The 25,065-nt window shown below is 48.8% G+C and overlaps 3 protein-coding genes across 3 annotated transcripts; 2 read left to right on the top strand and 1 right to left on the bottom strand.

The window, feature by feature from the left end:
- The first annotated feature begins 251 nt into the window (after positions 1-251).
- Positions 252-8,456, top strand: Tmem97 (transmembrane protein 97). Its single transcript, XM_021213468.2, has 3 exons — positions 252-472; positions 6,474-6,618; positions 7,485-8,456. Exons 1-3 carry the CDS (start codon positions 347-349, stop codon positions 7,742-7,744), a joined length of 531 nt encoding a protein of 176 aa, XP_021069127.1. The 5' UTR covers positions 252-346; the 3' UTR covers positions 7,745-8,456.
- Positions 8,457-8,537: 81 nt separating this feature from the next.
- On the bottom strand, positions 8,538-14,277 carry Ift20 (intraflagellar transport 20). Its single transcript, XM_021212978.2, is given in 7 exon segments — positions 8,538-8,924; positions 9,287-9,390; positions 10,510-10,595; positions 11,668-11,796; positions 11,905-11,923; positions 11,925-12,136; positions 14,094-14,277. Coding segments are annotated over 6 exon segments (474 nt in total). The 5' UTR covers positions 11,979-12,136; positions 14,094-14,277; the 3' UTR covers positions 8,538-8,842.
- Positions 14,278-14,439: 162 nt separating this feature from the next.
- On the top strand, positions 14,440-24,114 carry Tnfaip1 (TNF alpha induced protein 1). Its single transcript, XM_021212412.2, has 7 exons — positions 14,440-14,581; positions 18,026-18,345; positions 19,307-19,476; positions 19,890-19,979; positions 20,056-20,108; positions 20,817-21,012; positions 22,919-24,114. The coding sequence occupies exons 2-7, from the start codon at positions 18,141-18,143 to the stop codon at positions 23,153-23,155; spliced, it is 951 nt and encodes a 316-aa protein (XP_021068071.1). The 5' UTR covers positions 14,440-14,581; positions 18,026-18,140; the 3' UTR covers positions 23,156-24,114.
- Positions 24,115-25,065: the final 951 nt, after the last annotated feature.

The raw sequence follows: 25,065 nt of genomic DNA, 5'->3' as shown, positions 1-25,065 counted from the left end.
AGAAAGAAAGACTCGTGGCACAGGGAAGACCAGCGCCCGCAGCCCCCCGCTGCGCACGCGCACCCGCCGACGTGGACAGCAGAGAGCCACACCCCCTCGCGCGGTACTCGCTGCAGCCAGTGAAAACAACGGGTAGGCCATCACTCAAACTATAGCCCCGGTATATGGGCGGGCCACGAGGGCCTCCACCCACTCGCGAGCCGCTTCTGTTTTCTTCCTTCGACCAATAGGCATGGCCTGTGTGAGCCGGGGGCGGGACGGCACCGCGCGGGCGCGGGGGCTTCTAACCACGTCGCAGGCTTCTAACGCCGGCGTGTCAGTCGTATCCTAACTGACGGGCGGGAGCATGGGGGCCCTGGCAGCCAGGCGCTGCGTCGAGTGGCTATTGGGCCTCTACTTCGTCTCGCACATCCCCATCACGCTGTTCATTGACCTGCAGGCGGTGCTGCCGCCCGAACTCTACCCTCAGGAGGTGAGGCTCAGGGGTCCCCACGTGGCCGTTGCCAGACCTCGGCCCTAGCCGGCTGTCCCAAGCCGTTGACCACCGCTTTGTTCTTTTCAGAACTGAGGGTGCAACCCAATGGAAGGGCGCATGCCTAGGAGGTCCTGGGTTTGAACCCATGTACTCTCCAATTCTTTGCAAAACCTTTGCCTGGGTGTGTTTCGCTCTGAGGGAAGTTGTCTTGGTGAACCAGTGTCTGTCACGTGTTGGATTCTGTTTGGATGGGCTCTAAAAGTCTAATAAAATCCGAGGGGGAAAAAAAAAAAGTCCTGCGTAGAATAAAATGACTGAAGGGTTAGCCCTCGGTTAGTGCTCGTGGCATTGATACACTCCTTCTGGGTCTGGATCTAGCTTGAGGAGCAGTTGAGGAAATGCCGCCTTTTCAAGTCAGTTTTTAATTGATCTGGATCTGTGAACTTCCATAGGATTCTGCATGCTTCTCCAATCTACTGACTGACTTATCCACCTAAATGTTTGATTTTACCACTGAAATGCTCTTTAAATGTTTCTTCTTTGCAGGACAGTTCTTAATCTTAAATCCGTACATTCTCAATGGTGGCAACAAAATGACATGTGCCTTGTGTCCTCTAAGAGGACACGACACTGGAATTGTCACCTACTCAACAAAGTTAGGAGTGACACCATCCGCAGTGTCACTCGCCCCCCCTCCCCCCACTCCCTTAAGTCTCTTGGTTTGTTTGTGGAACCACAGAATGGCAAAGACCTTTGATCTGCTGGGTAAAGCCTAGGTAGTGTGGCAAGAGCACCGGTCGGTGGAGCTGCTCTCCCAAGAACTGGCTGCCTACCTGGGCACGTTGAGGGCCCTGTGGATCCTTTTTTCCCCCCCTTAAAATAATAATAGTTAATTTGAGTCCATTGCAAGAGGACCTCAGGCCAGGCCTTTTTTTTTTTCTTTTTCTTTTGGTTTTTTGAGACAGGGTTTCTCTGTATAACCCTGGCTGTCCTGGAACTCACTTTGTAGACCAGGCTGGCCTCGAACTCAGAAATCTGCCTGCCTCTGCCTCCCGAGTGCTGGGATTAAAGGCGAGTGCCACCACACCCAGCTAGGCCAGGCCTTAACTGACATACCGCCTGTATGTAGCCACAGCTTTAGATTTTAAACTCAAAGATTGTAGGATTGAGGCTGTGGCTCCTTAGTAAAAACATTGGCCAGCATGCATGAGGCCCTGGATCCAAATCCCAGCACCAAAACCAGTGTGTATCAAGTTGGGTTGATCTGTTTCACGTCTCTGAGACATTGTCATAATGCAGTGGCTTACTGCACCCCAACCTTATTCTTAAGCTGCCCTGATGTTAGAAATTTAGAATGGTAGGTCTCAGGCTCAGAGGTAGACTACGCTCCTTGCCTCTTCCAGGTGGCTGGGTTTGCAGAGCTGCGGATCACACTCCAGCTTGCTACGCACACAGACTACCCACTGAAAGGTTGTGGCCCTTTCACTACAATCTCTGCAGGTCATCCGTCATATTGGGACTTCATCTGTATTCACATCTCTCTCTGCCTTTTATAAGGTCACTTGTAATTCACGAGGGCCCACCATGTAACCCAGGAAAACCTCCCCTTTGAACATCCTTCTGTACTTCTGTGGTCCTGTTGGACATGGATTAGGACATGATACTTTTGAGTGCTGTCAGCCTGCTGCCACGGAAGGACCTGAAAACTACAAAGAGGCCATCAAAACTTTGCACTGGCTATAGCCATGAATAAGGGGAGTCACCATTTCTTTGGGGTTTGGTAGCAGTGGAGATAAAACCCAGGGCTTTGCATACTGAGCTATCCTCAGCCCTTGTTTCTCCTTTGGTATTGGTTTTGTTGTTTGGTTGGGTTTTGTTTGTTTGTTTAAAAATTGAGCTCGCCAATTGAGCTGTACTGGATTTACAGGCATCGCCTGGCTTGAGTGACAGGTTTTTTTGAAATAAGGCCTCACTGCTTTGAAAAGCCAGCCTCTGCTTCCCTGGCAATTCCTGATTTACCTTCTGACTGCTCATCCTTGCTCACCACTCCTGAAACAACCAAATGTGACCAGCATCGTACAGACCACCACTAAACATTTTATTTTTGTTTGTTTTTCAAGATGGTGTCTCACTGTGTAGCTCCAGCTGTCCTGTAACTCAGTATCTAGACCTGGTGGGTCTCAGACTCACAGAATTCTCCTGCCTCTACCTCCCAAATACTCAAAGCTCATGTTGTAATTGTCATCTCAGAGTAAATGTTTGCTGCCTCCATCTGTTAACCTAGGCTTAGTCCTGGAAACTTCTGGCCTCTCAGTCTTATCTAGGCCTAGAGTGTCTTCTGCCTCTGAAACTTAGTGCTGAATAAACTCATCTGTTCTTTTTTTTTTCCTGAACTCTGGCTGGCTGGTTCAACTTAGCTGTTCTGGCTCAAATTCCTCTCTCAACCAGACTTCTGCCTGGGCCTCTCCTGAATTAATCTGCTTGGCCTCAAACTAATACTGGCAATCTGTTCTAATCCGGCGCCTTCTCATCCTCTGGCTCGTTCTGTTTTCATCTATATCAGTTTGTTCTGTCTGCAACCAATTTCTCCCTGTAAAACTGCCTTTCTCCTTTTTTTTCCTCTCTCTGCTGTGTCTCAAGTAACTTCCCTTTCTTCTCCACGTGAGTTGGGCATATGCTATCCTGTCAAATCTTTCTCTGATTCATCACTTTGTCTGCCACTCAATTAGATACCACTTTCAAACACAGGTGCTTCCTTCTACAAACTAAATTTACCTTAATTGTTTGGGATGAAATGCGAGGGGACTCTAAGAGCGTGTCTGTATTCTAGCCAGAGAGGTTAAGGTCGTGTGCTTAGTGCTGAGCTACACCACAAGTATAAAGCTGGGTTTTGGGTTTGTTTGTTTTTCAGTAAATAACACAACTTCAGAGATCACAGTATGATCAAATATTCTACAACAGCTTCCAGGTTAGGGATGTAGCATATTCATGTGTCTCATGCATATGGTGCTAGGTTTCATGGCTATCCCTTTACTCTGTCCCCTTTTGCCTTTTGACACTGCATGTATGGAGATCACAGGACAATTTGTGGGTCAGGTCTTCTTCTACCTTTGTAGTTGTTCTGGGCATTGAACTCCAGTTATCGGGTTTGTGTACCAAGCACTTTACCCACAGAACCATCTTGCTGGCCCTGCCTTTTTATGTACTGGCCCAAAACTGTGCATCTCTATTGTTGACTACTGAAAGCATGAACCTTCAGCACCCTACCTTGGAAGGCCATCCCCTGTTCCCCTCTTGTTGCTTTTGGATGAGGGAGTAATGATTTTGTTGTTTCTCCAAGAAGAAAATAATAGTCTGTGACTTGAGTCAGTCTCAGATTGTCTTGAATGATACCTGAACTTAGAACTGCAAGACTATCTCTATAAAATAGCAAAGCTGAAATTTACACCCTCCCCCAAAAAACAATAAATAGCTAAAACATTATCTAGAGTTTTTTTCCTAAAAATGTAGACGGCCTCAGCAGTTGGGCTGAATTTTGCAAGCTAAATTTTTGCTGCTGTTTCAATCAAATCACAAGAGCTAAAAACCATTATGAAACAGTTAAAAGGCTTGAGTTTGAGTTTAAACAGAAAGGAAAGATTTTGTAGTATCTTTTGCAGCTGAGTGAACCCATTCTGTTACAATAAGAAAAAGGAAGCCAGGCGTGGTGGCGCAGGCGAATTTCTGAGTTCTAGGCCAGCCTGGTCTACAAAATGAGTTCCAGGACAGCCAGGGCTACACAGAGAAACCCTGTCTCAAAAAACCAAAAAAAAAAAAAAAAAGGTGTGAGCTTGTAGGTCTGCAGGATGCAGTAGTCCATGAGTTCAGAGAGATGTGTTCCAGGTAGGGGTGTGGTGTAAATGGAAAGTGTTTTCTTTTAAACCTTGGGGTTTGGGCTTGAGTGATAATGAGCAGTTGCATGCTTACATTGGGTAGTGTTAAGCTGGAACATCTTCAGGTGTGGACAAGTAAGCCTCCTTCATCTGTGCTAGCTGCTGGTCTGCAGGCCAGTGTATTATCTGAACACCATAGGATGGTCATCGGCTGTTAAGGGTCTTGTTAGAGTCAGGCCCTTGGCCTCCAGCTCCAGCAGTCCTACCACCCTGCCGGGGACCTTGTCTTTGTCTTCTACTCGATGTTCTGGCAGCAGATAACGTGTGGCAGGCCCCTATGGGCTCCAACTGATTGGGAGTGGGCAGTCAGCTTTGCTGATCTTACGCTGCAGCCTTTCAGCACATGTCTGTGGACCTGTGGGATAGGCAAACCTCAGACATTGTTCACAGTGACGTCATTGTAAAGTGAAGCTGTGGTGATACACAGTTCTATTCCCTGAACCCATGAAGTGGAGGATCAGGAGTTCAAGGCCCATCTCAGCTAAAGAGACCTGTTCTCAAAAAACACAATGCAAAGGGAAATAACAGTCTAACCTGCTGACTTTACAGATGAGGAAGTGGAGTCACGGGAGGGCTGATTTAACCTTTACTGTCCCAACCTTACTGCCCTGAAGAGTGTTCAGGAGGCAGGGGGCATTGCCAAGAATCGAAGCTGTGTGTTCTGATGCCTGTGACCCCAGCAGCATCTGGATGCTCAAAGCCCTTGTGGTAGCGAGCTTTTGTTCACAGTGGCCAGCCTGTCTTTGCTGTTACTTGGTTTTGTTTTTGAGGTAGGTCTCCTGTATCTCAGACTTAGCCTCCAACTAGGCTTGAACTCCCGATCCTCCTGCTCCATCTCCCAAGTGCTGGGATTACTATGTGCCACCACACCGAACAGCCTTTACCTTTTGATTAAAAATTAACACAAAACTTATCTAGATTTTCCATTGTAAAATAAACACAAGGAAGCTGCCTTTATCCACCATATCCCAATACTTAGTTGGCTTTGAAGGTGTAAGAGTGCCACCTCCAGGCTATTTTTGTAATGTTAATTTGTTTTTGAGACTAGACTTCATGTAGCCCAGGTTGACCTTAGACTAAGTATGTAGGCTGAGGATGGCCTGGGATTTAGGATGCTAAGCTGGCCAGACTCTAGCTTCTGGCTCCTGTAAAGCACAGGGTGCAGCTGCAGCTCCCCTGTAAGCATGTCAGCGTGCACCTGCAGCCTGTGATTGGTTAATGGCAAGGCTGAGGCTGGAGCTGGAGCCAGATGCTAACTCCAGCCCTGTGAACCTAGATACTGTGTACTACTACTTCCACAAATATCAGCTGGTCTTTTAAAAGATAAATGAAAATAAACTCATTTGTAATATTGGGATTAAAATGTCCATAATGTCTCCACAGAGGTTAGATTTACTTCCTTCTACCCTCCCAAGAAAATTCAACTGGTTTCTGCATTTGGAGTATCTAGCTTTTGGACTTGGATATGCATTTGTGAAAGGGAAAATGTCAGGATGGGTTCTTAATCTTCTTACCAAAACCTGGTAGAGGAATAGCATCCTGAAAATCTTGTAAGCAGCTGACAGTGTAGCTCTACGTAACATGCCTAGGTTAGTGCTGTCACAGAGTTAGGAACAAATGTACAGCTGTACTAAGATGGGATTGGAAAGGAAAAGTTAACTGTGAAGAGAGGTAACATTTGAATTATGGCCAGTAAGTTTTTATTAGTAACCATCTAGGCCACTGGTTCTCAACCTGTGGTGGTAACCCTTTTTAGAGGTCTAATGACTGTTTCACAGGGGTCACCTAAGACCATGGGAAAAAAAGATATTTACATTACAATTCATAACAGTAGCAAAATTACCATTGCGAAATGGCAACACAATTACTTTTATGGTTGGAGGTAACTCCATGAGGAACTGTATTAAAGAGAGAGCCAGTGCTACAGATGCAAGAGCCAGTTGGAGCATGTGACTGCTGCCACCAGGGCTGCACAAGGGACTCTTAGTAGAGGATATTGGTGCACTGGAGCCACTGAGCCATGCAGGCAAAGAGGCCATACTCACTGTGACCCTGTCTCTTTCCAGTTCAGCAACCTGTTGCGATGGTACTCTAAAGAGTTCAAAGACCCTCTGATGCAGGAACCCCCAGTGTGGTTCAAGTCCTTCCTGCTTTGCGAGCTTGTGTTCCAGCTGCCTTTCTTTCCCATTGCAGCATATGCCTTCTTCAAAGGTTGGTACAATGCACGAAATCCTAGTTTTGCTCAGAAATCTCTTGGCGTGAACCCCTGTAGCTTGAAGGATCTGGTATCCACTAGCATATATGTCACTGGGGAAGATTAAACAAGGCTCAGCTGATGTCCTAAGCTGGGCTGTCTCAGTTTTCTAAAAGTCCCTCCTCTGAAACCCGAGGCCAAGGACACACTTGTTCTCTTTTATCCACTACTCACAATATATTTTCTTTTACCCTTGGCCTTACTCCCCCTAGGGTAGTATATTGCCTTATGAGCAGGAAGTACCAAGCTAACCCCTGAAGAGCTTAACTCATTTAAAAATTATTCCTGGGCTCGGGCTCAGCATTTAAGACCACTGGCTGCTCTTCCGTGTTGGTTGGGAGCCTAACTTCCTCCCAGCCCTGCTCTTCTGAAGGTCCTCAGTGTGGTTCCCAGCACCCACATGGCAGCTTATAACCATTCTAGAACTCAGTTCCAGGAGATCCAACACCCTCTTCTGGCCTCAGGACACTAAAATACATGCAGGCAAAACTCAAAAAAAAAAATGTATGCCTATTTGTCATCCTATGAGTGACTTTATGAAGTAGCCATGCCTGCCCTTGGAAACTAAGCTTATAGAGTGGAAAACTTTCTCACTGGGATCCTGCATGCGAATCACTATGGGTGCTGGCACAGGGTCCCTTCTCCCTGTTTTAGATCAGACTGGCTGAGCTGTCCATGTGTATAGTCTGAGTTTTCACTCAGAGGAGGCAGAGCCATTGAACTGAGAGGGGCAGACAAACAGGGGTGATGAGGCAGAGCAGGTCCCAGACGCCCTTGGAGTCGCCTCGTAACCTAACTACCCTTTTCTCTCCCTCTGCTTCAGGAAGCTGCCGGTGGATCCGAATCCCTGCAATCATCTATGCAGCTCACACCATAACAACTTTAATTCCAATCCTCTATACATTCCTATTTGAGGATTTCTCTAAAGCCGTTGCTTTCAAGGGACAAAGACCCGAGAGTTTCCGTGAACGGCTGACCCTCGTAGGTGTCTATGCCCCCTATTTAATAATCCCCCTCATACTCCTCCTGTTCATGCTTCGGAACCCTTACTACAAGTATGAGGAGAAAAGAAAGAAAAAATAAGGGATAGCCACTAGCCTGGTGGGGAAGATCCCATGGCACAGTTGCCTTTTGGACAACACAAGAAAACTGCCCTGAACCTGTTTCAGCAGCATTTGAAACACCAACAGCAGTGCATACAAACAAGATAGTGGCAAGAAACATGCCAAGCCTTCACCTTCCAAGGGCTGAGCAGGCCATCAGCAGGGGTATGACCAAGTAACAGCAAAATGGTGCCAAAGCTCTACCACAGCACTGCTAAAAAGGACAGGTGAGAAGCCGGTTAGCTCCTGACCAAGTCCTCAACACGACCTTGATAGTCAACAAATGAGCAGTATTTTGTCTCTTTAGCACTTTTTAACATGGTTTCCTGCCCACACCTCCACGTCCGGGAGAAAAATATAGCCTCACATGAGTCCAAGGCAGAACTGGGTTACAGAGGAAGGGAGGTACCTCCATTTCTGTCTCCAACAGATAGCCTGGCCGGGGTCACCTGTTGCTGTTTCTAGTAACTGCTGTCATCCCCACCCTGGCACCTCACACCACTGGGCTTCCTAGTACGCAAGCTTGCGAGGATAACTGGACTGTCCAGTGAGTGACTGCTGCTTGATCCACTGACTGTCCTTATAGAAACAAAAACCGGTGGGTGCTAGACAGTGCTGGCTCTGCCCGAAAGCCATATTGCTGTGGTTATAACGTGTCTGGTCCAAATAAAGGTAGCTGTTGATTTGTTGTAGCCTGGTTTGTTGTGTGGATTGGGGGGTAGAACAACTCTGTTCTCAGAGGGACTGGAAATAATGCACACAGCACCACAGAAGAAAGACCAAGCCACTTGCAAATGGTATTTATTGCTTTTCCTTGAGGGCTTTGTGAATTTACCAACGTTTACAGACAGGTGAGTTTGTGCTGAGAAATAGAGCTGAGGCCCTGCACTGCCTGGTCACTAGCAGAGGCTGTGCGGTTTCTCAGCTGCACCCATCACTGCATGACGTACATCAGCCACATCACTGGAACGGTGCAGGGCTTTGTGGTTTGGTTGGGGTGCTTGCTTTCTTGCTTACTTTTTTTTTCTTTTTCTTTTTTTTTTTTTTGCCTTCCTGCTATAAAACTGAAAATTTCAGTTCATTTCTGAAAAATAAATTGGTCAATAAATTCATTTTGTTCTGCTTCTACTTTACACAAAGCTTCATATTCAACCCGATACCTGAAAAACAAAATTGTTAGAAGCCCTGAAAAGAATGAAATAAAAACATAATTCTTTGAGAGTATACAGACTTAAACAGCTGCAAGAAACCATGAGTTGAGAAGGCAGGGCCAGAGTGTCAGTTAAGCAAAGCCCTATTTAGGGCCACCTGGGAGAACCCTCTGTCCCTAGGGAAGGCATGGGAGGTGGCCCCAGTCCCTGTTATAAGAACCAGTGCTCACACCATGGGAGGCAATTTAGAATTAACCAAGTTCCCACTTCCTTCTATCAAGTTTTAGAGTGAGATGCTCTACCCGGGAAATGGTGAGGGCAGCAAAGGCGGCAGGGAAGGAAGAGGAGTCTGCAGCGACCATGGTGCTCACCTCTCTAGCTGCGTCTTCTTTTCTGCTATCAGGGCCTGCAGCTGCTGCTGCTGGGCTTCTCTCTGCTTCGCTATGGATTTCAACAAGTTCCGAGCACCAATGGCCTAAGAGACATTACCCAAGAAGGTGTGGTTTTAAACTCACCAAAGTCCTCCAAAAGAGAAAGGACATGGTTTTACTCGTTAGTGGTGACTATTAACCTCCTGACCTGAAAGTATCTGGTGCGAAAAGGCACAAGCAGTCAGGTCCCCAAGTGTATGGGAGGCATCATTTAGTCTTGGGCCTCTCACCAAGTCATCTACCAGGCAATCTTTCGTGTCTTCATTTTTAAAAGGAGGGTAAAAACACGCAGCAGTGGTACCATTAAGATCAAAGGGAGCAATGACAAGCATGGGCTGGTGGGGCTGGAAAGATGACTCGGTGGTTAAGAGCACTTGTTGCTCTTGGAGATGAGCCAGGTTCAGTTCTGCAAGCACCTACATGGCAGCTCACAACTCTGTAACTTTGTTCCAGGGGATCCAATGCCATCTTCTGACCTCCGAGGACATGGGCACCAGCCACACAAGGTGGTACACATGCATACATGGAGGCTAAATGGTCACACATATAAATCTAAAACAAAAACTGGGGACTGAAGAGATGGCTCAGTCATTAAAGCACTGTATTTCCAGAGGACCTGGGTTCAATTCCCCACACAACCTAACATTTCTAATTCTAGTTCCAGAGGATTTAACAATGAAATAAAGTCTAAAAATATTGGCATATAAACTCACCACATTAACTTGGCCAGCATCTGTTTTTTTTTTGTTTTTTGAGACAGGGTTTCCCTGTGTAGCCTTGGCTGTCCTGGAACTCACTTTGTAGACCAGGCTGGCCTCGAACTCAGAGATCCGCCTGCCCCTGCCTCCCAAGTGCTGGGATTAAAGGCGTGTGCCACCATGCCCGGCTGGCCAGCATCTCTTATTAAATGCCAGTTGTTTTTTGTTTGTTTGTTTTGTTTTGTTTTGTTTTTCAAGACAGGGTTTCTCTGTATAGCCCTGGCTGTCCTGGAACTCACTTGGTAGACCAGGCTGGCCTCGAACTCAGATATCTGCCTGCCTCTGCCTCCCGAGTGCTGGGATTAAAGGCCTGCGCCACCAGGCCCGGCTAAATGCCAGTTTTAAAAAGATGATCTCACCGTCCATATAATAAGGTTTCTGGCCAGGACCAACTGTTGATCTTACCTTCATCTTCTCGTTCTCTGCTTCTTTGGCAAGCTGATCAACAAGCTCAATTAGACCACCAACAATTTTCTGAAACTGGCCAATTTCTTTGAGGAAAAGAAACAAAACATTCTTGTTAGCATCCCTTGGAAGTAGAGAGGGCAGAGCTAATCCCACCTTCTAAATTGTGTTGCGGCAGTCCAGATACTTACTAACCTAAGCCTCCCACCATCTGGTCTGTGGCCGGAGAGGCACCAAGACTAGACTCAGAACACAGACTGCAGTGTGGACTCAACCCCACCTTTCTCAGAAAGGACTCAGAACCCAAGTGCAGCTCTAGACTGGCCAGACAACACTGGGTATCAGCAGAAGACGGTGTGAAAATCCCCACCTGTAACCGTGCCACTGAGGCGCCCCATTCCCCAATTCCTTTTCCAGTGCCCTTGGTGGAATCATTTTATTTTATGAAATAAACCCAGAGAAGGCCACAGCACGCAGCAACTACTAAAGTGGGAACAGACACCAAGCAAGAAACCTGTCACAAAACCATGGCACAGAAATCTCTTACTTCAGCTGAGTGTATGACACAGGCCTGGAACCCCAGCATTAAGGAGGCTAAGTTAGAATCATGAGTTTGAGGCCAACATGCAACATTCATAGTGAGGCCTTGTCTCGAAAAAAGGAAAGAAAATCCCTTGCTCTAGCTAAATCTGAATGTTCCCACTGGTACTGGGCTGGTTAGCAGCTAGAAAAGGAAGCTTCTTGGAGATCAGTAGCCCAGAGGTCAGCCCTGTGCTGAGCTGCTCCTAGAGACCTCAGTCACCACCTCTAACTCCAAACAACACATCCTGCCACCAAGAAGTAACGTCATAGTATATAATTTCATCTCCCATCTTCTTTATCATCAATTTTAAGGTTGCTAAAAGAAAAAAAAAAAATCACAGCACATCTAAAAACAACCCCCTCCCCCAGTCCAAACTACTGCTTGGCACTAAATGTGGGACTCCATGGCCGTGTAAGAGGGCAAGCAGAGAAGGCTGGGTACACATGGGAACCCAGGGACCAGGCTCAATCCAGGGAGCAAGCAACTTCATTCTGGCAGACCCAAGAGCAATGTTCAAGGTCAGGTAAGGAAACTGCTCAAAGCAGAACAACACCGCATCTCCAGATGATACTCACTGTCCACAAAATCCTTGCACTCTTCCTTGAGCTCCACAGTCTGCTGGGTAACTTCTGGGTCCAACACCCGAAGCTTGTTCAGTTCATCAAAATGCAGCCCTGCCTCGCCCAAGATGTCCTTGGCCATAGCTGCAGAGAAACCAGCCGCAACCTGAATTTCATCCCAGACACCACCCCAGCCCAACCTCGAGCCCTCCTCATACTCCCCATCCCTCTGCTTCCAGCTCTCAGCCTCACCTGTTTCCCTTCCGGGAGGCCCTAGAGAAGGTCTGCTTTGAAGGGGTGACAGTGGCAATCAGGAGGTATGTCATAGGAGCAAGGGTCAGGAAAGAGGAAAGTCCAGTTGCTTGTCACAGACATCGTTCATTCAACATACACTTCTTGAGTGCCTACTACATGCCGACACTGCTAGATGCTGGGGTTAAAGATGAATGCAACATGGTGCCTGCCCTGGTGCAGCACAGCTTAGCTGGAGGAAAACAGACACGTGAACCTGAAGGATTATATTGCATTAAGTGATTTGTACAGAAATATCACTAAGCAAGGAGAAAAGACAACAGCAGTTCACTTGGGTATATCTGGCCTGAGCTGCGAGAGGGCCAAAAGTGTGGTCATAAATCCCTGTTTAAGGTCCCAAAAAGGCTTTTCAAGTTCATGCCCTGAAATGACAGAAAAAACAAAACAAAACAAAAAGGATGAATTTAAAAATGAGAGTTAAAAGCTAGCTATGGTCATGCATGACTCTAATTCTAGCAACTCGCTGTGTCAGAGGAAGACTGACACAGGTTTAGGACCAACCTGGGCTACATACTGAGTTCCAGGCTATCCTGTGCTACACAAGCCCTGTCTTTTAAAAAAAAAAAAAAAAAGGCCTTCCTGTGTTGTTCTAGTTGGACGGTTTGAGTACTGAAGAACTCCCAGGGACTAATTGGACCGGGTACTATGGACTAGTTCATATGATATGAGAGGGCAAACACTTGTTTGACCATCTACCACCTTCTGAGTTAACATGCATTTATCAAAAACAAAAATAAAAACAAAACAAAAACCCCTGTTGAATCCCAGCTCCAAGGACAGAGCGAACACAGTGTCTCCAGACAGACAGTGTAAGCAAATACACACAGACTGTGATCAGAGTGCTCGGGACAGCACCCAGTGCTCTGTCAGGATTCTACAGAACAACACTCAAGTAGGCAGAGAGGTCAACAAAAGCCTTCAGAAAAAACAATCTGAGACCTAAACATGTCCAGAAAATCTCCAGAAGGGAGAAGGACATTCTGGGCATAGGAAAAAGCATATGGGAGCATCCCGAGGCTGGAAGAATTTGACACAAAGGGGTCTGGGATCAAAACAGTAGGAGGGAGCGAGGTGGCTAAGTTAGCAACCGACTATAGCTGGATGATTAAATGAACTTGGATTTTGTTTTGTTTTGTTTTTCGAGACAGGGTTTCTCTGTACAGCCCTGGCTGTCCTGGAACTCACTCTGTAGACCAGGCTGGCCTCGAACTCACAAGTCCGCCTGCCTCTGCCTCCTGAGTGCTGGGATTAAAGGCGTGCGCCACCACTGCCCAGCTGAACTTGGATTTTTTATAATGACAACAGCTAGCAGTGGACTTCGTCAGTGCTTATTAATCAGAGTTGGAAACTTCACTGCCTTGGCCAAACGGAGGGAACAGGGTAGAGCAGCACAGAGGCGTCCCTTCCAAATTTCTCACTGTGAGCCTAGCATCTAAAGCAGGCTGCCTGCAGGTAAGTGGCACTCGGATAATGTTTGCAGAATGAATGAATTCATGTGGAAACAGTAGGCTGTAACAGAAGAAAAGACCTGAAGTCGAACGGGAGTTCAGAGATCAGATGATGTCTGAATTGACAGAATTTAGTAATGCTTAATGCAGCACTTTGGAGAAAAGTGAAGAAAAGAGCCAAACACGATTGCCATGAATCTGGATTGGACCGAGAGTATGGCTGGAAAGGACAGTTTAAAGAGATGGATAAGACAGAAATGGTACACAGCGGGCTATATGATCCCCACCCCACCCCTAACTCCCACCACAAATATGTTCCAGGAACCTGGGATTGAGTTTCCTAAGCATGAAGGCTGGTGCCTGGCTCTACGTTCCCTGGCTCTCCCAGGTCCGCAGGCACAACAAATAGTTGTTGTGGGGTTTGGAGAAGGCGCAGACACAGTCAGAAAGGACTGGACAAATGGCACCGCTGTCTTTACTAAGTTATACTCCTGCAATGTCCACACCTCGGTTCCCCGGTGACATCGAGGGAGCCAGGCTCTTGGGCTGAGCTGAGTGTAAACCCGATCCCTAAAAACTCCGGGGTAGGGAAACCGCCACTTTCAACCCGGGCCTGCCAATCCTCAGCTCTGGGTCACGTCCGCCTCCTCCCGTCCCAAGTCCTCCACGTCCCCGACCTACCTGCCGAGATGTCTCGGCGGCGCTCTGCGGCCCGGACGACTGTCGGTAGAACCTTCTCTCCGGCAACTGCAACTGGCTGCTGCCACGGATACAAGACCTACGAGCCACACGTCATCCCCGAGACCAGAAGCACCAGCATCCGCCCACCCTGCGGTGCTTGCTGGGAAATAGATGCAACACTAGATAACTGCTCACTAGGCCCAGAAGCCTCTGCGCAGGGGGCGGGGACTACGAACGGGAAGTAGATTTGTTCCCAAACCCGGAAGTAGAAAGAAGTCAAACTTCAAGTTTTCGACCCCTCTGCTAGCTCGCGCGCTGTGCATGCCGGGCCTTGTAGTCTCTTTCCCGCTCTGCAGGGTTGGGCTGTAGCTCCCGAGTCGGCGGGCACAGGATGTGAGCTCACAGCCGAGATTGCAGGCAGCCACAGGCCAGAGGCGGCTCCGAGTCCGCTTGCCACTTGGCTGAGAGGAGAGGCGCCCCCGCGGACGGTGAGAGCCAGACGTGCGGGTGCAAAGGGGAAGGACAGGCTCTGCCGAGTCCTGGGCAAAAGGCACCGGACGGCGTGGGGGATGAAGTTCAGGTCTTTTCTGGGGATGGGAGGCACCACGGATCTCAGTTTCTCAGAAGAGGAGGGGTGTGGCGGGAGAGCAGCCTATACTGCAACGAAAGACACGGGATGTTTCTCCATTTCCATAGGAGACCCTTTGGGTGAAACATAAGCGCCGCTTCCACGATTTCTGACCTTTCTAGCCGAAATCAGCCTTCCCACCTTCTCGCCGAACCTCGTGTCCTTGCTTTAGGACCCCAAGTCTTTGAACTACCGCGATCGTTTGCCCTTTGTTCTGCTTGGCTTCGCATTAGGTTCCCATAGAGACACGTGTATGTCCCCAGCCCCAGGATTACCCCTCTAGAGGAAAGAAAGAGCCCTGAAACTATCAGTGGAAACTTCATCCTCTCAGAAATTTCTTTCTTGGGCGTCACCTGCCATTGGACTCTTGGAACTCATTGGTCTGGATGGAATCTGGTCTGACGTCATCTAGGACTCAAAGTGGCAGCTTAGTAGGAAAAGACTAGATTAGCTCCGGATTTGACTTCCTCAGTTGGCAAGCCTAGTCACTTGAGTTTCTTTGATTTGGCAGAACGTGTTTATGTGCTTCCTTGATTCTGGGGAAATGGGGATTGCACACAAAGTATGTGAGGAACTTGCTAAAACTTGTTGAGGAGTTGATTTTTCCCCCTTTGAGGTAAGGCGGTCAGTCGCTCACCAGTCTAGCATTGTAGTGTTACAATGGAGCTCGTTTCATCCACGTTCCATCACTGAAGCAAATAAGAAGCCATCAAAAGAATATGCTACTTAATATAGCACCAATATAGGCCTCCCCTGACAATCCCCCACTCCTGACCATTCCAGGGACATACTGAAATCTCTTCAGGGTCAGTTTTAGTTTAGCAAGGTGATGTGTATCGAATACTTAAAAGAGTGCCATCTTTTTTGAGGACCAGTGTTGTGGGTTTTACCTGTATAACATGAGGAATAACCGGAACCGACTGAGTGTTCCAGTATTCAAAGAGGCTGGTTCCACTTTGGGGCGTTGTTGTTGTTGTTGGTGGTGTTGTTTCTGTTTCCAGCATTTCTTCTGTGGGCTAAGACTTTGTCATCACTTAGGACCACTCCTTCCTCCGATCTTCCCATTTTCTCTCATGTACCTTTGCATCCACACAGCATCAAGTTGTCCTTGGAATCTATAAATCAGATCACATCACTCCCCTGCTAAAAGTCTTCCCCATTCCCAAAGTCTGTTGCAATTCCCATAAACCACAGCTCTCCCCTCTCATGTAGCACTTGTCTTCTCTGGCTTCCTGTCAGACCATCCTCCCCCTTCTTCCTGTATACCGGGCACCATGTCACTACTGTCCCCAAAATGTGTTCCTTTTAAACAGTTTATGTTTGTGCTGATTTTGCCTGCATGTGTGTGCACCACATGTGTGCCTGGAGCCCACAGTGACCAGAAGAGGGCATCAGAACTCCTATAACTGGAGTTATAGATGGTTGTGAGCCACTGTGTGAATGCTAGGAATTGAACCTAGGTCCTGGAAGAGCAGCCAGTGCTCCTAACTGCTGATCCATCTCCTAGCCCCATAAAACTTGTTTCACTTTTTGTTTGTTTGTTTTGGTTTTTTCGAGACAGGGTTTCTCTGTATAGCCCTGGCTGTCCTGGATCTCAGTTTGTAGACCAGCCTGGCCTCAAACTCAGAAATCCGCCTGCCTCTGCCTCCCGAGTGCTGGGATTAAAGGCGTGTGCCACCACGCCCAGCTTTGTTTCACTTTTTAACATTTTTGTTTGTACATGTGTGTGCCTGAGTGTTATATATGTGTACCATGTGTGTGCATGCAGCAGCACCAAAAGAGGGTGTCAGATCCCCTGGAACAGGATACAGAGTATTGTAAGCCTATTGATTTGGGTGCTGGGAACGGTATCTGGGTCTACTGCAAGAGGAATACACACATCGGGCGGTGGTGGCGCATGCTTTTAATCCCAGCACTTGGGAGGCAGAGGCAGGCAGATCTTTGTGAGTTCAATGCCAGCCTGGTCTACAGAGTGAGTTCCAGGACAGCCAGGGCCACACAGAGAACCTGTGTCTTGACAAACCAAAAAAGAAAGAAACTGAAAGCAAACGAGGAGGGAGGACCAACTTTTCCTTTAGTCATTTCTTGGGTCTCTGACACTGTTAGTGTTTTCCTTTCATTTTTGAGCTTACTCATTTTTAGGGTCATCATGTCTGTTCCCCCCATTCTTGATGGGAAGGAAGAAAAAGGGCTCTTGGGGTAATGCAGCAAAACAGCCATCTCTGTTCTGCCTTGAAAAAGGTGACAATTACAGGAACCTGGGGCAGGGCTGGTGCTGAGAACCCAGTGGGAGGTCAGATAACTCCTGCCAAGCTCCTAGCTGGCTGCCTCTACAGCCGGCTCTTCCTGTATTCTTGTAGAACCACACTCACTTTCCTTCCTGGATCCTGACTTCCTTTGACTAATGGTAACCTGAATCCTGGAGAGGGCTACTCCTGAGACAGGAAGTGCATCCTGCCCCCCTGGCTCCTGGGAGACTCCTAGGCTGGCTAGATTCCCAGTTGGTTAGTCTGGAATCCTGGGAATCTTGGAAAAAAACATTTTCTGGAGCCATTCTGGTAGATCCCGGGGCGATCTGCTCATCTGACCCTTAGCTAGTTTGAAGGGTTTTCCCGGCAGCCAGAAGCAGAGCTGATCCTAGAGGAGCTGGTGAGATGACCAGGGAGACTGCTCCCAGATCTGGCCCCTGGTACCGTGAGAACCGTGTGCAGGGCATCCTTCCTGTTGTCCACTGTCTTAGTTTGTATTCTACTGGTGTGATAAAACTCTGTGGCCAAAAGCAACTTGGGGAGGAAAGAGTTTACTTGGCTTACACTTCCCAGGTCACAGTTCTTCCTTAAAGGAAATGGGGAAAGGAACCTGGCGACAGGAACCCAGGGGTAGGGACTGAAGCCGAGGCAGAGGGGTGCTGCTTACTGGCTTGCCAGCATGACTTGTTATATTTTTGGTTGTGAGCCTATCCTTTAAGGGCTGAGCCATCTCTCCAGCCCCCAGCATGCCTTCTTATGCCACCCAGAACCACCTTCCCCAGGATGGTTCCCCCCAACCCCTGCTCCTCATCAATTATTAATCAAGAGAATGCTCCCAGAGACTTGCTTCCAGGCCACTATGAGGGAGGCATTGTCTCAATCAAGGGTCTCCTCCCAGGTGACGTTGGCTTGTGTCAAGTTGACCAGAATCTAACTAGTACAGTGAGGAAGGGCTTCTCTAGGAAGTAAGCTGTGTCAGAGTTCCCTCTGCTGTCCCTCCTCCCTGTGACCTCTCCTCGGCTGACTCTAGTGTTCTTTCTACCTCTTGCTTACAGATACTGAGAGTATGAGGCCCTGGCCTCTGCAGGCCACTCCCTCGTGACCACTCCCACCACGGCAGAACCTTCTAAGCCCACCTCCTGCCGTGTGGTGATCTACCTGCAGCGGGAGATGTCAGGGGACACCTGTCTGTGCCCAGCCTCGGGGGCCAAACCCAAGACCAGCGGCTTCAAGGGAGGCGGGCTGGGCAACAAGTACGTGCAGCTCAATGTGGGAGGCTCCCTGTACTACACCACGGTGCGGGCCCTCACCCGGCACGACACCATGCTCAAGGCCATGTTCAGTGGGCGAATGGAGGTGCTAACCGACAAAGAAGGTGAGCCATCGCATGTGGGCATGCTGGGTAAGGGAGAGGAGGAAGGAGGCATCTTTTTGTTTGTTTGTTTGAAACAGGGTTTCTCTGTGTAGCCCTGGCTGTCCTGGAACTCACTTTGTAGACCAGGCTGGCCTCGAACTCAGAAATCCGCCTGCCTCTGCCTCCCGAGTGCTGGAATTAAAGGCATGCGCCACCATGTCCGACTCGGAAGGGGGCATCTTGAGATGACTCCAAGGCTGGGCTTGACCCAATAGATCTAGAATATATATCTTTTCCTCTTTCACTCCGTACAAGTTTTACAGAGCTTCAGAATTCCTTGAGATTGTACATAGAATGCTGTATGTTTGTGTATCATACTCAGGCTGGGTGTGGTTACATCTGTAACCCTAGCACTTGGAGGTGGGGACAGGAAGAACAGAAATTTGAGGCCAGCCTCCACTACATAATGAACCTGAGGCCAGCCTGGGCTATATGAAACCTTATCAAATAGAATCCCAGAATAATGGCATGTGCTTATAATCCCAGCACTCAGGAGGCTGAGACACGTCAATCTCAAATTTGCATCTAACCAGAACAACTGTCTCAAAGCTGACATGTGTATTTATATCCAAATAGGATAAGATTGTCCTAAACACAGTATAACCTGGGCAGTGGGCAGAAGGTAAGCAGAGACCGGTTGTTTCTGTATCACCAGGGCGGCCTGAGGAGCCCCAACATTAGACATGCAGTCCTCCACAGAGCCCTGAAGATAGCAGTTCCCGGACCCAGGATAGGGAAGGGGCAGCAGGTTTCAGGTCTCAGGTCTGTCCTGAGACCTAGAGTCTCGGAGCCACCCCTGGCCTGGGCTCTGGATTCTCCTCATGTGGCTCCTTTCCTTGCATCCTGCTGCCTGCCTGCCTCTCTCAGGTAGACACAGCTCAGAGGCAAACAGTAATCCTGTGGGACCCCTCTAACTCCCTAGGCTGGATTCTCATAGACCGATGTGGAAAGCACTTTGGCACCATCTTGAATTACCTCCGAGATGACACCATCACCCTCCCTCAAAGCCGGCAAGAAATCCAGGAGTTGATGGCCGAAGCAAAGTATTACCTCATTCAAGGGCTGGTTAGCACGTGCCAGACTGCCCTGCAGGTATGGGAAGTGTCGGTGGTCTGATGAGGTTGGGAGTTGTCGCCCTGGAGACACGAGGCTTGGCCCCTGGGAAGCTGTGTTGGAAAGGAGGTTGAGAAGTCCAAACACAGTCAGAACGATGGGGAGCTGCCCAAGCCCAGCAGACGGCTGCTAGGGAGTCACGCTTGGCTGCACGAGCAGGCTCTGCCTCCATCCAGTTCATGTGCCTAGGGATCAGCTTCAGATTTCTGGCAGTGGGGCTCTGCTTCCTGGCTAGCAGTATCTATTACCAAGAACATCATGAACTGTCTGGTACCTCCTTACCTGGCAAGGAGGGGGGGGGTGACTGTGGCAGAGGCCTGGGGATGTCCCTGGCTATGTATGCTTGGCTAGCACAGAATGCTAAAGGCAGCTCTCTGCTCTGTGTCACCCAGGACAAGAAAGACTCATACCAGCCTGTGTGTAACATCCCCATCATCACGTCCCTGAGGGAGGAGGACAGGCTCATTGAATCCTCCACGAAGGTACTGCGTACTCTGAGGGTCTCGGCCTGGGGACACCAGGCTCCTGGCCTAGCCCTCACTCTTTCTTCCTTCACAGCCTGTGGTGAAGCTGCTGTACAACAGGAGCAACAACAAGTACTCATACACCAGGTACGGCACAACACGTACTCATACACCGGGTACAGCAGGTGTCTTTGCTGGGGCCCTGGGGAGGGCAGCAGAGGCAGTTAAAGGGCTGGGCACCCAGAGTGGGCACTGCGCAGCAGGCCTGAGGGAGGGGGATGAAGAGGGATAGAAGGGAGCTCAGGGTAGAGACATTGGGGATTTGCTGTGTAGCCTGGTTGGGATATAGATGTTAAAACATGAAACATGCCTGTGTTATATCAAGAGCATGCCAGGAGTTAGATTCTGCCAGTCAGTATCTTAGTGGGTAAAGAAGGATTCTAGGAAGTTCTGAGCTGAGTCCTCCTGGCGCCTGTGCTTCTCCCTGTGCCCTGAGAACAGGCCATGGTTAGGTAGACCCAGGGGGCTGCAGCTTGCTTCTAGACGTTCCTGGTCCCTAGTGGACAGTGCATCACCCCATGGCAAAGAAGGGACACTGCGGAAGTGCACTGAGGGACCTTTTCTTCAGGCTTAGGTGGGGTCACTTCTTTCCCTCCTTGCTCTGCTGTCACTGAGGGCCAGCTCCACCGTTTCCTTCACAGGCCCCAGCCCTACAGGTTGCTCCACACCCCCCTTCCCCTCTGCCTTTTCTTCATTTCAACACGATCTGGTCAGGGAGCGGGGAGCCTAGCACTTCCCAGCAGCCCCCTTGTGCTGGAACCTCATTCCAGGCCTGCTGGGCTTCTGGTTTTTCAGCAACTCTGATGATCACCTGCTGAAAAATATTGAACTGTTTGACAAGCTGTCCCTGCGCTTCAATGGCCGCGTGCTCTTCATCAAGGATGTCATTGGGGATGAGATCTGCTGCTGGTCCTTCTATGGCCAGGGCCGTAAGCTGGCAGAGGTGTGCTGCACCTCTATTGTGTATGCCACCGAGAAGAAGCAGACCAAGGTATGTATGGGCTGCCTTCCAGGGACAGATCACAGACTCTAAGATGGAGAACTGGAGCAACACAGCAACAGAAGGGCCATGTGTACTTTCCCAAATATGGTCCCAAATATGGTATGATGGTGCCAGGTAGGACAGAGCCTGGAATGAGGTTGGAGGATGGTCAGACACGGTCAGCAGCTGAGGAAGAAGCCCGCTGAGCAGCAGAGAACTTCCCAGTGCTGTGGGAGGGCCAGGTCTTTGAAGTTGTCGCAACTCCAGTTGCAGTTCTGGTACCAGCTTTTTCTCAGATGTCTGATTTGGGGGAGCCATTTAAACCGCATTGGTCTATGTCCCTGCTTGCAGACATGGGAATGAGAATCTTGAGTAGCCAATACGTGGCAAGGTACAATTCAGAATCAACAGTGTGGTGTGTGTTCCACTTAAACACTGCTCTTGCAGCCAGGCGGGCATGGTATTCCTGGTCAGCTGGCTTCCTGAGCCGATGTAGTGATCACAGTGCCTGACAAACCTTTTGTGAGTTTTTTGTAATCTTTTATATTTTTATTTAATTCTTTATTTTTGAAACAGGGTCTCTGAAGCTCAGGCTGGAACTTGCTACATAGGCTAGATTGGCTATAAATACATAGCATTCCTCCTGCCTCGGGGTCGTCGGAATAGTCCACTACAGTCAACCGTGGGAATTACTGGTTAGGGGACAGTGTACATAGACTCATCGGCTTCCTTTCTGCAGATGCCAGCAGGTGTCCTCCCTAGAGTCTATACTTGGAGACAGCAGGATTTCACTGGTGCAGTGCCACACAGGTTATCTGGAAACTGGTGGGAAGTAAAGGGCTCAAGCACCGAGACCAAGAAGCTCAGCCTGACTGCTCCACGGTCTCCTGAGGGTCATCAGAAGGGCAGCTTATATCGGGGAAGATATATCTTTGGCAGGAGCGGGGGGGGAGACCAGGAGTTAGATAAAGGACTGTGACAGCAGAGTCAGGATGCCGCTCCTGAGCAGCAGCAGATGTGACATGGCCCGTCTTCTTTCTAGCTGCTCTCTCTCTAACCCTCGAACCCCATAGGAGACAGGCTACCTGGGGCCATTCTAGGTCAGAAAAACAATGAAGCTGCTTCTCAGAGCTGCTCTGTTATTATCTCATTGATTTGTGCTGGTGGGTGTGCTCTGCCACGGCCAGTGAAAGACAGGACAGCTTGGAGCATTCTCTCCATTTGGGTTCCACTAGTTGTGTCCTGGGACCAAACTCAAGTTGTCAGGATTGGTGGCAAGCACCTTTACCCGCTGAGTTATCCTCTGCTTCTCCACCCCTCTGCTGAGACAGGAATTCACTAGGTGGGCTGGCTTCAAACTCTCCATCCCCTTACCTCAGCCCCCTAGGTAGCAGGGATGATAGACCGGCATCACCCAGCCTGGCTAAGCAGCTGCTCTCTGTTACGTATTTGTTTGTTTACTGTGTTGGGCTAGTCACTGGGCTAAAGAATGTATGTCTTTCCTGCTATGTTGATAGCTCTTCAGAGCTGTTAGCTCAGGTTGGTGTACTTGGAATCACAGTGCTTAGAAGGCTAAGGTAGGATTCTGATTCTGGGGCAGCTTGAAACTATAAGGAGACCCTGTCTCAAAAAAACAAAACCGAAGGTAGCTATTGACACCACTTTACACAAACAGAAACTGCAGCCCAGAAAGCTCAGGTTCCATGTGGCACCTAGCACATGGAATTGTGCTTATACCTGGATACATCCATACATACTAGTCTTTAGTTGTGAGATGCTGTAGGGTAGTCAGAGGTGTTGATCTATATTCTCATCCCCCTCACGCTTCCCTTGTTAGCTGGGCAGACACCTGACTCCTATGTTAGGTGTTTCCTCACTAAATGCAGCCTCACTCTGTCTTTTCTGTTCACTCCAGGTGGAATTCCCAGAGGCCCGTATCTACGAGGAAACACTCAATGTCCTACTCTATGAGACCCCTCGAGTCCCTGACAATTCCTTACTGGAGGCTACAAGCCGGAGCCGCAGCCAGGCTTCCCCCAGTGAAGATGAGGACACCTTTGAACTACGGGACCGTGTCCGTCGCATTCATGTCAAGCGCTATAGCACTTATGACGACCGGCAACTGGGCCATCAGTCTGCTCATCGTGACTAATGAGAAAGTCCTGTGTGCCACCCTGTGGAATGTACCCATTGGCCACCCTATGCTGCCCCTGCTAGCTGGGAGCCTGCTCTAACATGTACAGGTGACGGCCCTGCTTAGGAGGTCAGGGAGCTGGGAGAGGGAAAGCCACATTGTCTTGCCTGGCCCCCCTCCCCCAGCACTTCCAGATGCCACCCCACTTCCTGCCAACAGGGAGCTACTTGTGCTCTAGGGTGAGTGCACTGACTTCCCACCTCCTGCCAAGAACACTCCCGGGCCTTGGCTGAGTGCCCCTTTCTTCTGAAGAGCTCCTTTAGTTCCTCAGCTGAGGCCCACGGGGACAGCTTTGTTCTAGAGGAAAGGAGGCTTCTGGTGCTGTGAGGACCTAATTTTGAACAGAAAAGGTGGCCTTTTTTTTCCTAAGGCATTTAAACATTGGTATAACCTGGATTTTTGTTTGTTTTTAAATCTAGATGTTAGCATGGTAGCTGTGCCTATAATCCCAGCTATGGAGAAGCCGAGGTGGGATAACATGTTCTAGGCTAGCCTGGACAACATAGCAAGACCCTCAATATAAAATTTTGAAAAGGGGGCTCAGTGGTAGAATACTTACCTAGCAAGAGTGAGGCCCTGGGTTCAATCCCCACACTCACTAAGTATCTAGGAAGTGACTAGTTCTAGTCTGAGGGGACGGCTAGGACTAAGCACGTCCCCAGCAGAGTGTCAGGACCCCACCTAGTAGGCACACACACTCACACACTCCACCCTTTTCAATATCCTAAGACCCATCTTTAAAGCACTTTGTCTATCATTCAGGGGAATCTATTCTGCCTTGACCCAAAGCTTTTTGTGACACTGATCCCCTCCTGCACAATCTGAAGGAAAGGCTGAGACAGGAGGATCACAGGTTTGAGACCAGCCTGTGCTATGTAGTTAAAGTCCCAGGCCAGCCTGGGCTACATAGACTTTGTCCTAAAAAAAAGTAGACTGGCCAGCTTTGGCTTATCAGCCTAACTACCCAAAGAATACCAAGAGGGAAAGGATGTCCAAGTTGAAAATGGTTTTAATAGCATCCTGTGGGGAAAGATAACCTCACCCCTACATTGTAGGGTCATATCACTGACTCAGATTTAACAGGATTCTTTGTTTGAGCCTCATACTTGGGTATGTTCAGCTCTAAGACATGCTGTCCCCACAAACCATAAAGCCAAAAGCTGTGATGCAGGCCAGAAGCAAGCTGCAGCACGTCTATGGAGCCATCAGTCGAAGCCAGCAAACTCCTGGAGTCCCATGCTGCCGGCATCCACAGATATGGTTCTGCCTAGTGATACATCTCCAAATACATAGTAACTAGGACAACCTAAGCCTTTGAAAGGCCTTTCTTCTGGGTCACTGACCATGGAGGTACCAAGATCTAGACCTGGTTTTGGGCTCTGGTTTCCCTCCCAATCTTGTTGGAATTGGCTCTCTTAACTGGATTCTTTCTAGAGGAATGTTGTCACTGGAGGGGGCTGTTTGTAAGCCTAAGGAAGTGTGTGGCCATCAACAGTGCTCAAGAAGGAACACGGATTATCAGCTGCATCCCTTGACCACTCTTAGGATTGCCACATGGGCATACCTTGCTCACTTCTTAGAGCCTGTGGGCAGATGCCAAGCCCAGGGTTGGGCTCTCACAAGGATCTGAAATGGGGAATGTGACTTAGTAATCAGGCATGTTATGTTAATCACAATCTTGAATGTATAAATAGCTCTATGATGCTTGGGTCAGGCACCTTAGTGATGAGCGACTACTAGTTCTTCCAGATCTTGCTGGAACTGAGATGACAATCCAACTTTTTGGCCAAATATAGGCTTTGAGTCTTTCCCACAGACTTTGGAATGTGACAGCGTGAGGCCACCAATCTGTTTTCTCAGCTGTCCCC

This window comes from Mus pahari, chromosome 14 (genome assembly GCF_900095145.1).
Source record: "Mus pahari chromosome 14, PAHARI_EIJ_v1.1, whole genome shotgun sequence".
NCBI lineage: Eukaryota > Metazoa > Chordata > Mammalia > Rodentia > Muridae > Mus > Mus pahari.
Note: the sequence above shows the minus strand (reverse complement) of the source record. Positions and strands in the feature narration are given on the sequence as shown.